General features: G+C 32.8%; 2 protein-coding genes across 4 annotated transcripts in view; one reads left to right on the top strand and one right to left on the bottom strand.

Annotated features, from left to right (window-relative positions):
* Window positions 1–16,721, top strand: part of LOC126734862 (dystonin) — a 426,801-nt gene that overhangs the window by 7,132 nt on the left and 402,948 nt on the right. For both annotated transcript variants that reach the window (XM_050438655.1, XM_050438650.1), the window contains exon 2: window positions 11,437–11,557. In XM_050438655.1, the coding sequence (XP_050294612.1) occupies window positions 11,455–11,557 (103 nt within the window). In that variant the 5' untranslated portion in view covers window positions 11,437–11,454. The remainder of the gene's footprint in view (window positions 1–11,436; window positions 11,558–16,721) is intronic.
* LOC126734868 (venom serine protease-like) overlaps window positions 1–16,721 on the bottom strand; it is a 152,800-nt gene that overhangs the window by 69,565 nt on the left and 66,514 nt on the right. The gene's annotated exons all lie outside the window — the stretch shown is intronic.

Raw genomic sequence — 16,721 nt, 5'->3', positions numbered from 1 at the left:
TTTCCAAGGGAATGAGCAATAAAATTCCCGAAGATGGTTCCACTCTGCTGATTTACAGTGCCATACCTTCCGCGGCATCGGAGGATCCTGCGTTTTAACCTCCAACTGGCAAGAGACTGTTATCAATTTGTGGTCCGATGTTCCTAGGGGGGCATGTACTGATACAGTGTTCGAGTCAGGGTCTGAAGCCAAGACCAGATCTAGGAGACTCGCGAACTCGCCGTCTCGATCGGGGATTCTGTTAGGTTCCTCCACAAGCTGCGTAAGCCCGCATATGGTGGCAAATAGCTCAGCTTCTCGTCCTTCATCGTCGTTCTTGTTGCAGAAGCGCAGCCAGTTGATATTGTGAACGTTAAAATCACCTATGACGATGATTTCTGCGCTTGGGTAGTCAATTTGCAGATGGTTAATGCAATCAACCAGGTTCAAAAAGAGCCGTATATTAAGGTTACCAGTAGTACTATCATTGTTTATATTAGTAGTTCTTATCAGATGTAATTAACGTAGGAGTACTTGACACAATGTCATCATTAAAGTTAGGAAAATCAAACACTACAAGTAATAAAAGATGATGTAAAAGTATCACCTAAAGTAACATCTGGCAGTAAGTCAACGCTTACTTGATTTATATTATTATTAATTGATAAATCATTATCAATTATTTGCAAGTCAGGTTTACTTGAGCAAGAGGGTTTTATTTCTACTTCATGAGGCGTAGCTGCTTGACTAGAGGGTTGAGAATCATCTAGAGCTTTTGGTGCTTCTATCACAGGATTTTTCGTAATAGTATTGCGTTTTTTTGGACTTTGTTTTTCAATATTCTCTTGCAGAAGTTGTATTTCATTTAAAATTACATCAGGGTTAATTCCATAAGATTGTAAATTTTCTTTAATTGTTATAATTACTTTTTTTGCTGATGTTAAGTCTCTTTGTGAGATCCTTCCCTCACTTGATCGCCTTTGCCTGGGTAAGTTGTTTGTTGAAAGAGCTTCAGCTATATCCTTGACACATTTTGTATAATCAACAGAATCAGCATCTAACGGAAACAACCCATTTTTGATACTCACTTGAAATTCTTCTACATTGTTCGACAATACTTCATTGAAAATACTGCAGAAATTTATTTTGCTTACTGGACAATTAATATTCTCTGGTCTATTTTGCCAGTTGCGAACCGTTTTTTTGCAATCGGCTTTCATTGGTTTGAACAAACTTACATCTGCAGGTTGCATTATATGGGTTGTATTGGGGGGTAGCGCATATAAAATAACTTGGTTTTCATCACACCATTTACTTAACGACATAGTCATGTGCGATTTATGCCCATCAATAAAAATGGTTTGGGAATATTGTTTCCAATGTCCATTTATGAAAATCATTCACGATGTATTCAAAAAAAACATCTGAAGTCATCCGTCCTTTCTCAGATTTCCCTAACACCCATCCTTGTGGCATATTTTCGACAAGAGCTCTTGGTGGTCTCACATATGGAAATAATACTAAAGGTGAGGAAATGTTTCCACTTGCATTAAACATCATAAGAACAGTTATATTTTCCTTTTCGTTTCCAAGTTTAATGTCGTAAAGATTTTTGTAGCCTTTAGGTCCCAGAACTTTTCCTGATTTACGGCATAAACAAAACCTGGATTCGTCACAATTGAAGATTCTTGTGGGATTACTAAATATTTGCATAAGGTATTGTTTTTAGTTAAATATTCTCGCAAATCTAAAAACCACTTTCGTATTGAAGTCTCACTGACCACTGCCCTAGCCTTATTAACGCTTTCAGATATCTCCGGATTTCTTTTTAAAAATCCTAAATACCAGCTTTGTCCTGGTGTGTTGTCCTTAAATAATTCCTGGCCAGATTCTTTCGCTATCAGTAAGACCGTCTCTATAAGAGTATCTTTTTGTATTGGAAACCCGCATTTAGCAATATTTATAATCCAATTCCTAATACGTTTTTCCCCTTCCTCAGTTAGGAGGGGAGCAGGTCCAGGTTTTTTAAGTTCTTCAGGCCTTCTTCCTGATAACCGATCAAGTAGTGTCGTCTTTGGTACCAGATATTTTCTACTGGCCTCACGAATCTTAAGTCCATTCTCTCTAATGTCTTTTAAAGCCGTTTTTAATTTTTCTTGTGAATACGTAAACATCTTTTTTTTTGGAGCAGCATTTTTTGAGCGAGTGCGAGAAGAATTTTTCTTATTACGTGCAGCTGGAAAAATAAAACATTTGCAATCAAGATAGAGGACAGTTCCGAACGAGCGGACTCGCCCGAGGCATTCCTTAGAGTTCAACAGTATTATAAATTTTTTCTGCTATAGTCTGACATACTACAACATAACTGTTAGTACAGACCATTTGCACAAACGACCCTGTTTGCCTCGCGAGGCAATTCCTCAGGCGAGGCAGTTTAACGCTCCAGAAACACATAGAATCGAGCATAGAATTCATCAAAAAGATGGGTGGTCGAGAACTAAATTGAAGTTTTGGAGTTCTCGACCATCAAACTTCAGCAGTAAATTTATAATTTATATGTTTTGAAAAGGGTGGTCGCGAACTAAATTATAGAAATATCATATTTTTCTTACAAGATATAAGAACTACCACCACATTTAATTGAAATGAATATTTTGACATTAACGATTTAACAATGGTCGTAAAACTTTAGTTCTCGACCACCCGGCCGATAACTAAAAATGACTATTCTTTTGAATTCAGTTCGCGGCCACCTAATATTTAGTATAAAAAAATATATTTTGAGCAAAATTTTGTTGAAAAAATTATCAAAAAGTCTTTCTAAAGCATATATAATAAAGACACACAATTTTTTTAAAAAATCTGTTCACTTACTCGCTATTTCCTGTTGCAACACGCTTTTCAACTTTTTTTCAAATATACATAATAATGCTAATGCGTTTGTGGCACGATGTCAACTGATTTTTTGAGGTAACCCTTTTAGTATCATGTAGGGGGCGCTAAGTGTTACCGATGATCAAAAGGTGTCAGAAGCAATTCCAAATTATTTCGGCGCGAAAAATTTGATTTTCTTATTATTAATGTTTAAACGCTCAAGTGGTCGAGAACTAGCGCATGGTCGCCAACTAGCGCATTAACCTATTATATTTACATTATTGCATTAACCTATTATTATTATTATATTATTAACTAATTATATTGGGACAATTTTTGAACCTTTTATGGGCTAAAATTGTAAATTTATAGGATTTTTTATCGTTTTGTACCCCTAGAAATACATATTTTGTAATTTACACACACGAAAAATAAAACAACAATCTTATTGGCAAAAATGGAAGTGGCTTCACTATGTCCCCAGTAGTATTTTTTGGTTTTGCCTGAAACACTTTTAAGTTGGATGGGTTTGGCTGTCGACTCAATTTTAGATAATAAAGGTATAATATAGTTAGATTTTACATTACATAAACAAAACACATTTATCAGGTTAAAATATAGTTATTATTTATTTAAATTATTTGATATTTTATGTAATTTAATATATTCAAAGTAGGGTACATTTTGAAAAAAATACATAATTTAAGATATTTAATTATTATAATAGGTAAATAATAAGGATGAGGTTTAATGTAAATTAACTTATAGTCAAAACAATAAATATCTTTATTAATAAAACATATAAATAACTAAGCGCAACCGTAAGAACTTATATCCAAAACTATAATCTAATGATTAAGAGGGCTACTTCCCACATGTCAAAGATATTAGATTGGGACTTGACATGCACATCGGTCTGGCGCCCCCTGTGGCATTTTAATACAATTTCCGTGGCACCAAATTCAGGCTTTGGTTCTCCAGTCTTTTTATTTGGGGCAAATCCTTGTAGTCATCAGAAAAAACACACTTGTACATAATTTTCCCCTCTGGTAAGTATTTTAGACATCATATTTAATTGATTTACTGTGAGTAAATCTAGCCTGACGGATGTACAAATTTTATTGCTTGCATAATCCGAAAAAAAATCGAATGACAGGTATTTCACGTCTATTGCCAACAGAACATATCTGGGCGACTGTAAAAATTTCCATGACGTTTACAAAAAATTAAAATCAAGTAAGCTTTATTGCGATAACCAATATTCTAGAGCTGCATACAAATATTTGTAAACAATAAAGATTTAACATAAATACAAACAGGATAGAAACACACTTAAAAAGACGTTGTTTAAAAAATCTAATACATGTCTTTCATAAATACAATAAAATAGTTCACTCATTCGCATTTACATTGCACTCAGTCACAAGCTCTAAAATTAAAAATATAAAAAAATTCACAAGAAAGAAGAAAATTTAAAAAGTATGCATACAAAAACATTCAAATATTTATTATTTCAGCTTTTCCCTTACGTAATTTGTTGTGTAGTACCCTCACCCTTTATTCTCTGGTATAACTCTAGCCACCCATTTATTGTTGTAGCTTCTGATGTCAGTCTTTACGTCTTTTGTTTCATCTTTATTCAATAATTGTCTTCGCTCATCTTTATGTTGTGTGTGTTTATAGAAGGTTTATCTTCACTCTCTGTTTATTTTAAGAGTGTTTCTTTTGAGCGTTGTCGAAATAGAAACATTACATTAGCTCACATCTAATTAATTCCAACTGTGACCATAATCACTGCAAAAAATGACTACGACGGACGTCGGCTATTGATTTTAAATGGTCGTTAAACATTTAGTATGTGCCGGATAGACGACCTTGTAATATATAATTCAAAATCGCCGGTGTCATTGACACCAAATTGACGTTCGTATAGGGTCTCCGTCAACCAGAGGGTGATGAAGAACATGCAACGCACGAAGGGAAAACCAAATTATACACATTAAAAAATAACGGGTTTTAACCCCTTCTGTGCGTGAAAGAAATGCATGCATTGATTAATTTCTCGGAACAATGTTGCTCCATCACGTAAAAACAAGTTCAGGTTCTTCAAAACACCGCAACTTGTCCTTCTGACAAGCCTTATGGGCCAATTATCGTGTTTTAATAGGCGACTATTTTCTTGATTATTTATTACGTCGACCTATCAATCAAGATGAGATATGAGTTTAACCATGGGAAAAGAATGAATAAAAGAAGTTAAATTAAAACCAGAGCTAACGTGTTTGTTTTCATATCTCGATTGTTTGTTTCAAGTAACAAGTGTAATTGCTTTGATGCTATACTGTTGGTGCGTGAGGACTCGTTAGGATTAGTGGAAGAAATTTTTGGAAAAAGTACGTGGGAGGGCTAAAGCTTAAGGAAGTGTTTCTGGTCTCCGAAAACCATTTCCGAGAGATTGCATTGAAAAGACAACTTTTGGTATTACCGATTTATTATAGAACGATTTAATAGGAAAGGTACATACGCAGCGTATACTCAACATGGACTAATGTAATAACTGTACATAAGGCTCAACATGGACTAATGCAATAACTACTCAGTATGAGTAAGAAGAAAGAACAAACAATCGTCAAAGGTGAAATTTGTACATGAATACTGTGTTCAATTAAATCTCATAAGTGGCAAAGAAGTCACATGAATGTATATAATTACATCCAAAAGTGACGAAGTCACGCTGTCTTTTAATAACCCCCATTCGCATTGTATTACATTTATTTACGAACTGACTTTTTGGAGTCAAATAAGACACAATTTTGGAGGCTCTTTTCACTTCTTTGTAGCGTTTTATTTTTCTATTCCTTATGTTCACTAACGCTCCATTGACATTGCAATAATTACATTAATGATTTCAGTCAACTTCTTTTATTCATATTTCTTTAAATTCACACTGTCAACGACACATTACTACTGTAACGCATCAATCTCCTGGTTTAATTATCCATGCTATCTGTTGACGGTCCGTCACTTCTCTGATTGGTCATAATTAATATTTTCTCTGATTGGCTAATATTGACAGCTCAGGCGACAGGTGGAATCGTAATTGATTTAGTCGGTACTGCGTCCATTTTTCGTGGACTTGTTCCCGTGTTGCAGGTAGGAGCGCACGTAAAAGGCCAGTTTTTTTATTTCCGAAGTTTGTGAAGCAGGAAGTGACCAATATGGTTTATAATTTATGGTCCTTAATCTTGTTCCTTTAGGGAACCGTTTATTTCATAATTCTGGTGCAGGATGCCCAAGATTTTGATGGATAGATAATGAAACTTAGCAAGGGTTTTGCTTTTCCGTTTTCCTCTTTATTCTTCTTCAATTGTTGATGGCTGCAGGCTTTTGATTTCCCCGGGAAATTGCTGAAAGCGGTGGAGCTGGAGCCAGAGTTAGAGCTAGTATTAGAGATTCCCAGTCCGGATAACTGAGTTACAAATGGCATACATTCACAGCCTCGGTTTTGAAGCCTAGCCATTCATTTCTTGGAGGATTATACAGTCCAGTTTATTCCACTTATTTAAATATTAAGATTTGTCTCACTTATTTAAATTTTTATTAATATACCTTTTATTTCAATTTAACGTTATAAATATTTAATCAATGTCATAATTTATTACGTCAATTTCTTATCTATAATAATAATTATTTTTTGTTCAGTATTTTTCAGTACCCTTTTTGGTAGTTAAGTAGATATAACACGGCTAAGGCTGATATGCCTTAGGTAAAAAGGTTCATGAACTTTCCCCTGCGTAATACAAATATATACTACAAATTTTAATAATTGCAATTTAATTTTTAAGTGCTGAAATCTACCTAGTAAAGAAATCATAATTTAAATGTTACTTTTGTCAAAGTTATTTTAATCATATCAATATTATTCATATTTTAATTCATAGCAAATTATTAACATTTATCAGATTAGAACATGAGGTGTGTTACATATCTTTAATATAAATATAATTTGGTTGTATTGTTGAGATTTTTTTTGCCTCTTTAAATTTACCTTATCCAGGGTCATTTAATTGTTAATTGAAACCTATATACCAAGTCTTTTTCTTAGTTTTCTTTCATTTATAAAAAAAAACTAAGTGGCGCCCTCTTATTTAATGGTTATAATCAAGTTTAGATTCTTCAATAGCCAGTCATAAGTGAACCTTCGAACAATCCCAAGCCTCCAATAATTCTGAGCTACCGTCTGCAAACTCTTGGCAAAATAGTAACACTGTAAAGTTAACGCCACACCTTTACCAAATTTATAGTGAAAATTAACAATACTAGATTTACGAGAGAAGGATAGTACAGAAAATTCGTCAAAGTTTAAATTTAGTTGATTCTCATCATAAATTTGAATTCAATTAATGTTTTCTAAAAGAGTTGTGAGGCCTTAACAAGAAGATCTTAGTTTACAACCCAGAGTATCCACTTGTTCATTCTATTTTTGTGCTACATAGATTGGTAGCACAAAAATAAGCTTAATGTGCAAAGCACAAGGCCAAAAAACAAAAAAAAAATTGATTGGTAGAGGTAAATAAACTAGGCGACATTGGGTTTTTGTTGTCTGGATAAGATAAAATGCCAGAGCATTGTTTTTTTGTTTGTTTAATTGCAAATAATTCTTTTCTGGCGAAGCAATAACATCATTTAAAATGTACGCACATTTTTCCTCTATTGCTATATGTGCTGTGATAATAATATTAGTGTTACCATAGCAAAATACCTCCTCATTATCCTCTGCAATATAAGATACTGATTAAGAACAATCCGTAAAAAGCTCCCATACATGCACTGCCTTATTCAGAGCAATCTTCATACAAATAAAGAGAGAGCAGCTTCTGCACTAGCATTTTTGGTAAAATCATGTTGACTGTCTTTTTTTGTCTGCTATTTTCACAACATACATTTTTCTCCATTTAAATGCAGAATAATTGCCTAAAGTTATTAGACATCCTAGGAACTAGATATTGTTGTAGTAGGGTGTAAAATCGTGATTTTCAGGTTAAAACATTAACAGAAAAAACTTGTTAAAAAAATGAGAGGAACCAAGAAATCTTAGTTAAAACAACATCCCAGAGACTCTTAATATAAGTTCATGTAATTTTTTTTTTAAATATCGCAAAATCATCATTAGGAGTTCTCTATAGGAATCAGAAAATACTACGAATCTTCAAAAACTCCCTCTATCCAGTAATCAAATATATTTAACGCCTTAAACGTAATCGAAGATCTTCCATTTTGATATATCGCTGAAGTATGAAGGCAAACTTGAAGAAGCTCATAATCAAACAATAAGACAATTTTAAGAAATATTTTTAGATCATCCTTATAGAAGCAAGATTCAACACAGATTTTGAGAGTAATTATAATTGGTAATGTAAATCGGGAATAATAGAAGCCAAAAATGAGGACAAAATCTTTCAGACCAGAAATCCAATAGTGCAGCAATATTATGTTAAATATCAAAAAAGATCCCCATCAAAGGGGATTATGTAGATTCCCATGTCTGCTAGAAAATAATAATTATGTGGCAAAAGAAGAGGTTAATCGGGATACTTCGTGACACGAAGCAGAACAAGTAAACATGGTACCTGCCGACACGTGTTTCTGCTTTTTGGATTCTTCAGGGCAGGGCAACCAGAAGACCAAAGGAGAAAGTGAAAAAACAATATAAGGGATCACAAATAGGAGCAAAAAACCAATTTGTGCAATCAGTTCTATTAACTCCGGTTTTGAATGAAAAAAACAGCATCCATACTAAGGAAACATAAGCTACCTGTGTGATACCATACAGTTTCAAAGAACGAAAGCTAGCACGGACAGTAAAATGGCAAAAGAATTGGTTAATCGGGATACTCCGTGAGACGAAGCAGAATTGTATTACACAGGTATGCACAGGTTGCTTATGCTTCCTTAGTGTGGATGCTGTATTTTTCCTCGAAAACCGGAGTTAATATAGCTGATTACGCAAATTGGCTGTTTGCTCCTGGTCATGATCCATTATGTTTTTTTTTTTCATTTTTTCCTTTGGTTTTCTGGTTGCCCTGCCCTGAAGAAGTCAAAAAGCAGAAACACGTATCGGCAGGTACCATCTTTACTTGTTCTGCTTCGTGTCACGGAGTATCCCGATTAATCTATTCTTTTTTCTGTTGGCATTTTACTGTCCATGTTAACTTTTATTCTTTGAAATTAATTATATGTTATGACAAATATTGTCGAATGCTTGGCTAAAATCTAAATAAATTACACCTAGAATATTGAATTAAACTCAATTCTATTATTCACAGAAAAAAAAGAGTGCTTAAAAATAGGGTTAACGGCAAAGAAAGTGAAAGCAGTCCAAATTATAGAAGTTTTTTTTTGGACTAGATGGTTCTCTCAGCACTAGTGTGCATCTCCATGGTATATACAAGCCTTTGTACAACATGAGTGCTTCCGTATATAACACCATTTTTTCCATGACAAGTTGTCTTTTCAATGCTAAACATTGAAGTGAAAATCAACCACTTTTAACTTGGATTTATTTTTTTCGAGAACCTTCTGAAACTAGATTCATCCAGAGAAATCCATGTAAACGGAGTGTTAGAGCGTTCAAGTTTTTTTGTTAAGCGCGACAACGTCGCAAAGTGAGTCTTGTCTTCGGAAAAGAGTACGGCGAATGTTGAGATCTCGTTCCTGTGTTATCGGGCCATTTTTAGTTGAATAAAAAAGTGTTTACAGTCCACTACGAAGTCTTGACTACCTCCCAACACGGAGGATTTCTCGAAGGCATTTGATAGACTCAATTATAGTCTTTTACTGGTGCAGCTGAAGAGAGGGCTTCGCCTGAAGAATTAAATCATAAATAAACCCTAAATAATTTCAATAGCATTGGCAAAAACATTGTTGTTTTCATTGTTGACTTGAATTTACAGTTGTACGTATAGGTTATATTATGGTACAGTTGATATTCTCTCAGCACCGTTGAGGTAGTGCATCTGTTGAATATCTGTATCACATAAGTCTTTCTATACAGTAGCGCCAATTTTTAAAAGTGGTGATCGGTAGGATATATCGAAATACAGAGGCATCCGCATTCAATCACCAATACTGTTTGATTCTTTGCTAGTTGGCAGGTTGCTCTTTAAATGCAAAAATATGACCAATGCTCAGAAGCATGGTTTTTGTAAAGAAAACAATCGATAAATCACTTTCAACTTGGTTATATACTAGAATTAACTGTTAGAATCAGCAGGATTCAGAATGCAATGACAAGAAAAAAAATAGTTTGATAAAGTTATTTATTCAAGAAAATATTAAATTATAAAATATAATAATGATTAAACAATGGGCTCCGCGAGACTACTACATTAAATAAAATATACTTTTAAAGGCGATACATATTTGCCTAATAAACACTATTGATAGAAGGCCACTAACCAGAGGATAAAAATACAGAAGCGTAAGCTCAGCATAAAAATATTCTACTAACGAAAAGAAAAATCGTTGAGCCCGATAAATACTATTTATATTATTTACTTACATATTGAAATAACAACATTAACTCTTGAGTGCTTCGTCTGCTAGTGGATGATCTCTACAGAGATTTCTGGACGGCATTTCATAGGATCAAGCTTAGTCTCGAACTGGACACCAGAAGGCTTTGGGACTAACTTTGAAGCTTTCTAATTGCGGAGTTTAATGTTTCAATCACCTGAGATAGTCCTCTACTCTTTATGGTCTACTGAATTTTTTAGCAGAGTATTAACCTCAAGATAAGCCCTCAGCCACTCAAAGTAACAATAAGAAACATTGAAATTATTTCAGATGATTAATGTCTATAGTCCAGTTTCATTAATTTTAACTGTCTGGAATGGAGTCTTAAAAGAAAAGAAAGAGTACTTAAAATATTATTTCAGGTCTGCTCAAAGTGACTCAGATTGCTGAAGTAAAACTCTCAGATTAAGCTGCTAGACCAAAAATACAAAGACCTATATTTATTTCAATTGGGAGAATGCAGGACCACTTGGGAAACTTTTGGAAGCACTCAAAGCAACTTTAATTATCGCTTTTAATCAGATTAGTTTTAACTACCTGGACTAGGTCTAAGAGCACTAAGAAGTTTCTGGCTTAAGTAATGCAAAAAGAAGTATGGTGTGCTATGGTTTTTCGGTATATTAAAGCGGTCGATTAACTGCAAGTTCAATAGTAAGATAAATCACTTAGAAGGTCTTTACGAACCTGACGAATATTCTAGATCAGGTTTAAAATATTCATCAGTGGCTTGGTATTATATGTCAATCAAGTAGAGCCTCAACAGAATAACGTTTATTTGTTGATTATCTTATTATCGGACTCTTAACTCTTCAGCATAAAAGACGTAGATTTAACTTTGGACTTAAAATTATTACTTGGATAATTAATTACGAACATCCGCTTATAACATTTTATTCCAATAAGAATCGAAGAACAAAAGATATTTGTGTTATTACATATGTAAATTGCACTGATTACTCTTGATTAACTCGAATTCAATATATAATACTTAATTTTGTTATATTTCAGGACGTCATGGTTTGAACTATGGATTTTGACAAGGACCTCTCCTTGCAAGAATGGACCAGAGAGCAGCCTCTGGCTGTCCTGTCCCTGGACAGCGCGGACAGAGCTGTTTTACGAATAGCAGGTCAGTAAAAGTTTAAATTTCAACTAGGTTTATTATACATAACAATGGCATATACAGTGCATTCACGATGAAAGGAACAAATTCATTTAAAATTCGGGTGTTTTTTTTTCTTCTTTTATTTTTCGGACACGTCGATTAGCATTGTCACTTGCATGTTTTTTGCAAGCTTACAATATTTATTGCAACTGATGTTCAATTTGTTGTCCATTTACTTCACTTGCGGATCGATTAGTCTAATTATTTGGTCTATTCACATAAACTTTTGACTTCAAAAAGCCCCATAAGAAAAAATCTAATGGGGTTATATCCGGTGACCTTGGTGGCCACTCAATCGGTCCTCTTCATCTAATCCATCTGGTTAGGAAAAGTTGCATCAAGAAATTGTCGAACGACGATCGCAAAGTGAGGAGGTCTTGTTGAAGCCATATCTCGTTACTAGATATGTCAGCCTCTTGTGAATCAGGGAATAAAACAACTAAAGCAGGGAAAATTGCAAAATGTAGAAAGTCTAAGTAACCTCCTTTTAATGTTACTTCGAAAAAAAGGGTCCAAGGATTCGATTTTAATTTCACATGTTTCGTTAGTCTGCTACGTCATATTTGACAAACCATTGACTTTAGTCATATGGTTTGCTATACAAAGGTATTCAGGTATATAATATAGGATATATAAGGATATGATAATATATAATATAGGTATTCAGAATATATAATAGAATTGTAAAATGTCATAATATACAGGGTATTCTAATTAAAAAAATTAATGTTGACACCATAGTTTCTACTTGAGGCACCCTGCATAGAAATTATTTATTTAAAAAAACGCGCAAGTGACAATACTAATCGGTGTGTCCAAAAAATAAAACATTAATGAAATACCTGAATTTTAAATGAATTTGTTCCTTTCATCGTGAACGCACTGTATAAATATAAAGTGTAGACAGCATGTGTTAACAATCTATTAAATATGCAAGTACTACCTAATTGGAAAGAGCTCAGTAAACACTTTTAACTACTTAAATTAATGTTAACATTTGAAAATGTTGTTGTGACGTAATCATAAAGGTTAAGTAAAAGCATTTTAAACAAATATTTGTAAAATAGTTGCAGACTTCATATAAATCTTGTGTTTGAATATACAAAGCGAAAAATCGTTTGCCATCAGTATAATCTATTAATTTATCTAAAACCGAAATGTACGCCTGATTGCCTCGCTATCGATCTATGCTATTCAGAAACTAGCCAAACTCATTAAGTATAACTAAAACTTTTTCCATTAATTTCGGCTAATAGTTTTACAGGAAATAGAGGTTTTATGGGTGCAGCTTGATGGCGTAAATTTATTTTAGTATTTATATTGGTATTGTATATTGGTGGTGTGATATAAAATCTATTTGTAAAATGACCTTATGAAGAGAATACCTATATTAATCTAGCTGAGGCTTGTAAGACAGACTGAATGGTAATTGAAATGGCAAACTTGGGTATTTTTTGAATTTAAAGTTTCCATTTGACATGCCTTCATATGTATATAGATTTTATCTTGGATCTTCATCTGTGATCCTTTTTACCCACCTGTTGTCAAAAATGTCTGGTGAAAATTTTACAATACTGACCATGATACTCGTCTTTTGATAGCCTTGTAGTGCGTCTCTGTAGTTGGCCAATATTGAAAGATAAAACTGGATGACTACAAGAATGCCATGTGCACTTTATACATTTTCGATGTTCATAAACTTTTAAGTCTATTTCATTAAAGATTATTCCATTCGTGCAGGCTGTTCCAGACTATCTTCAGCCCATGGAAGACTCTAAACAAACGTTTATTGGGTACTATTATAATTTGCCACCGACGCTTTTCCTTTCGGTGTTGCAATTCATCGACCTAGAGAAGGAGACGATTGCAAACTGCTTTCGATTCCATATGAATCAATATTGTACCGTAATCTTTCCATCTTTATTAAAAGATAATTCTTTAATAAAACCTTCCAGAATATGAGGAACACTGACTACATCTGACGCTCTGGTCAAACCATCAGCAGAGTTTTCTGAAAATAATGTATTTTTTTTATCTTGTGAAACTCATCCGCTGACGAAACAAGTCAAATACTAATACAAAAAATTATAGTTCAACTTACATTAATTCAAAATAATCACAGATTTCTCGTGAAACCTTTGTTGTATATATTTAATAAGAGCTTGGAATCTAGCGGAATTCCAGATGCTTGGAAGGTATCTATAGTTACCCCAATCTTTAAGGCAGGAGACAAAAGACAACCCACCAACTATAGACCTATTTCAGTGATAAATAATTTTTTGAAAATTCAAATTGTTTGAAAAGTGCCTTAAGCAAGATTTGTCGAATTTTTTGAAAAAATTTTTTTTTCTATAATAATAAATTTGGATTTCAAAAGAATAGATCTACGAAAGACGCTATGATTACACTAATTTAAAATGTTTATTCCCACAATGCTAATAATAAAAATACTCCTTAATATTAGTATATTTTATTTTCCTAAAATAAATAACAGTTTTTCCCTTGTGTCACATAGTTACTCCACAAGAATGAATTTAAAAGAAAATCTTTGCACACTCAAATTTAGTAATTCATTTTGCTGTAGATTTGTTACATGTTTTCTGCCTAAAGTATATAATATGCTGCCATTTTCTATTAAAAAGCTGGTTATGAAAGGTGATTCCAAAACTAGAACACCAATAAAATTATTCATTCTGCAAAACAAGACAACATTTGTAATTTTTTTTTGTATTTGAATCTCAACATGTTTTATATTTTTGTTCTGTTTCTTTTAATGCCCACTTTTTCGTTTCTCTGTTGGCTGAAAATATAAGTAGATATATAGGTATTTATTTAGCTTTAATTATTAGGCAAAATATTGTTTATTGTACTTATTAGTTTAGTTATAATTATGAAGTTTTGAGGTATTATTGTATTGTAATTTATAACTTATATGTAATATATTTTAATTTGATTGATTTCATTAAACTATTTTTACGAAAAGTAAACAAAATGGCCTGGAAGACGTTGTTTATGATTGTAATTCCTTCGACTATATTAAGCAAGTCATTGAAATATCGCTTCATTGAAAATATAGTAACCAAAACTGAATTACTTCTCCTATTTTGCTGTTTGATGCTCTATTTGAGCTGCGAAAGCATTTTCTGAAGATGCCATCTGCTGATTCAGTGACGTTCCATGTTTTAGGATGTTGTAACATATAATCTGATTCAAGCATCTATTAAGGTCAAGTCTGGAGAGACACCAATACTCTTCTGCCCCACAGTTCGTGGATCTATCACCAATTTTGCTCTAGAAGTTTGTTATCTTGCAATGTCACATATAAATTCTTTGGTATTTCTGAGACATAACAGGAGCAATATTACAAGGAGAATTATGAAAATACTTTTAGAGGCTAGAGAAATATGCATACCTTTTTTTGAACTATTATCTTTCTAAGTAAAGTAAGTATCAAGTAAAAATATTATTCAATTCAATTTAATTCAATGTATTAGGTAATAATGCACAGTATATAAATACAATAGACATAAATGACACCTAAATACAGAGAAATCTGTGTGTGCCACATGATTCAAAATAATACTTCAACTTAAATATACATAAAATATTCTCCCTACAAAGAAAAACAGTAAAATTGATTTTACCAAAGCTGGATTACAAGTTACATTACAAGTTGTAGTTAGTATAGGTATCTAATAATTACATAATATAATACTGAATTTATAATGTATAGGTATATTACACAGAAGTAAGTTAATAATATATAATGCATATATAATGAGCTCTAGAGATTGGCCCTTGATCACATTTTAGATAAGATTTATTATATGTAGATCATTATATCTATCATACAAAAACCAAGAAATTAACTGGAAAAAATTGATATTAAATAAAGTATATGTTAGCTCACAAATTTTGTTTTATTTATTTTAATATAATTAGTTAGTAAGACAGTAAACTTTTAAAAAAATTTTACTTGCTTAATTTCATTTGGCAATAGGTTATAAAATTTGGGCCCAAGAGGAATATTGTTTGCTGACTTAATGTTCGGTTTACTTTAGGTAGGAGTATATTTTTATTTTTATTGTTTGTTTAGAATGATGTTTATGTATATAGGAACAACATGTTGCAATAAAAATTGTCTTAATATCACTTATATCACCTTTATACAATTCATTAAACAATCTGGGTTTTTTAAACATTATTTTTATGATTGAATTCTGTACAATTTTAAGTGCATCAATACTGTTTTCGTAAGCTGCGCCCCAGAGCAATATTCCATATCTTAGTAATGGTTCAATTAAAGCCTTATATATCAAAATCAGTATTTTTCTTGAAAGAACTTCTTTAAGAATATAAAAATTATGGATTAGTCCTTTATAGAAAATGTAATGAACTTTGATTTTTTGTATTTAGAGTGAGTTTAAAGGTGTCTAAAAATTTTTTTATTAAGGCCAGACCATGTTGAAATTTTGATTTAACATCTTCCCATGTGTCCCCATAGAAAACCACAGAAGTATCATCTGCGCTGAAACTATCTCCCCACGTAAATCTATCTCATTTATACCATTCATGTGGATATTAAATAGTATGGGTCCCAGCACAGTGCCCTGTGGCGCCCCAGTCCTTGTATTGTACCCTATTTGATAGGTAGTTCTTTAAGAGTAACAAAACGTTTCCTCGTATACCATATTTTTCCAGAACTTCCAATAAGATTGAATGGCAGACTGTATCAAATGCCTTTGATAAGTCCAGGAATGCCACAAGGCACTTACTATTTTTGTCTAGATGTTCAGTTATAGTACCCACAAGTTCATACATGGCATCCACTGTGTTCATACCAAAGGTAAACCCAAATTGGTTTTTTGATAAAATATTGTTATGGTTAAGATAAGATGTCAATCTTTCTTTAAGAGATTTCTCAAAGATTTTGGCAAAGTTAGAAATGGTACTTATAGGTCTGTAGTTTGCCATGTGTTGTTTTTTACCTGATTTAAAGATGGGACTTACGGTGGATACTTTGAACTGGTGTGGTACTTTTCCAGTCTGAAATATTAGATTTATAATATGTACTAGAGGTTCTAATAGGTATGAATGAAGAGACTTTATTACTTTTGATGTTACTCCA

Source organism: Anthonomus grandis, chromosome 4 (genome assembly GCF_022605725.1).
Source record: "Anthonomus grandis grandis chromosome 4, icAntGran1.3, whole genome shotgun sequence".
Taxonomy (NCBI): Eukaryota; Metazoa; Arthropoda; class Insecta; order Coleoptera; family Curculionidae; genus Anthonomus; species Anthonomus grandis.
The sequence above is the reverse complement of the archived record's forward strand: the minus strand, read 5'-3'. Positions and strand labels throughout refer to the sequence as shown.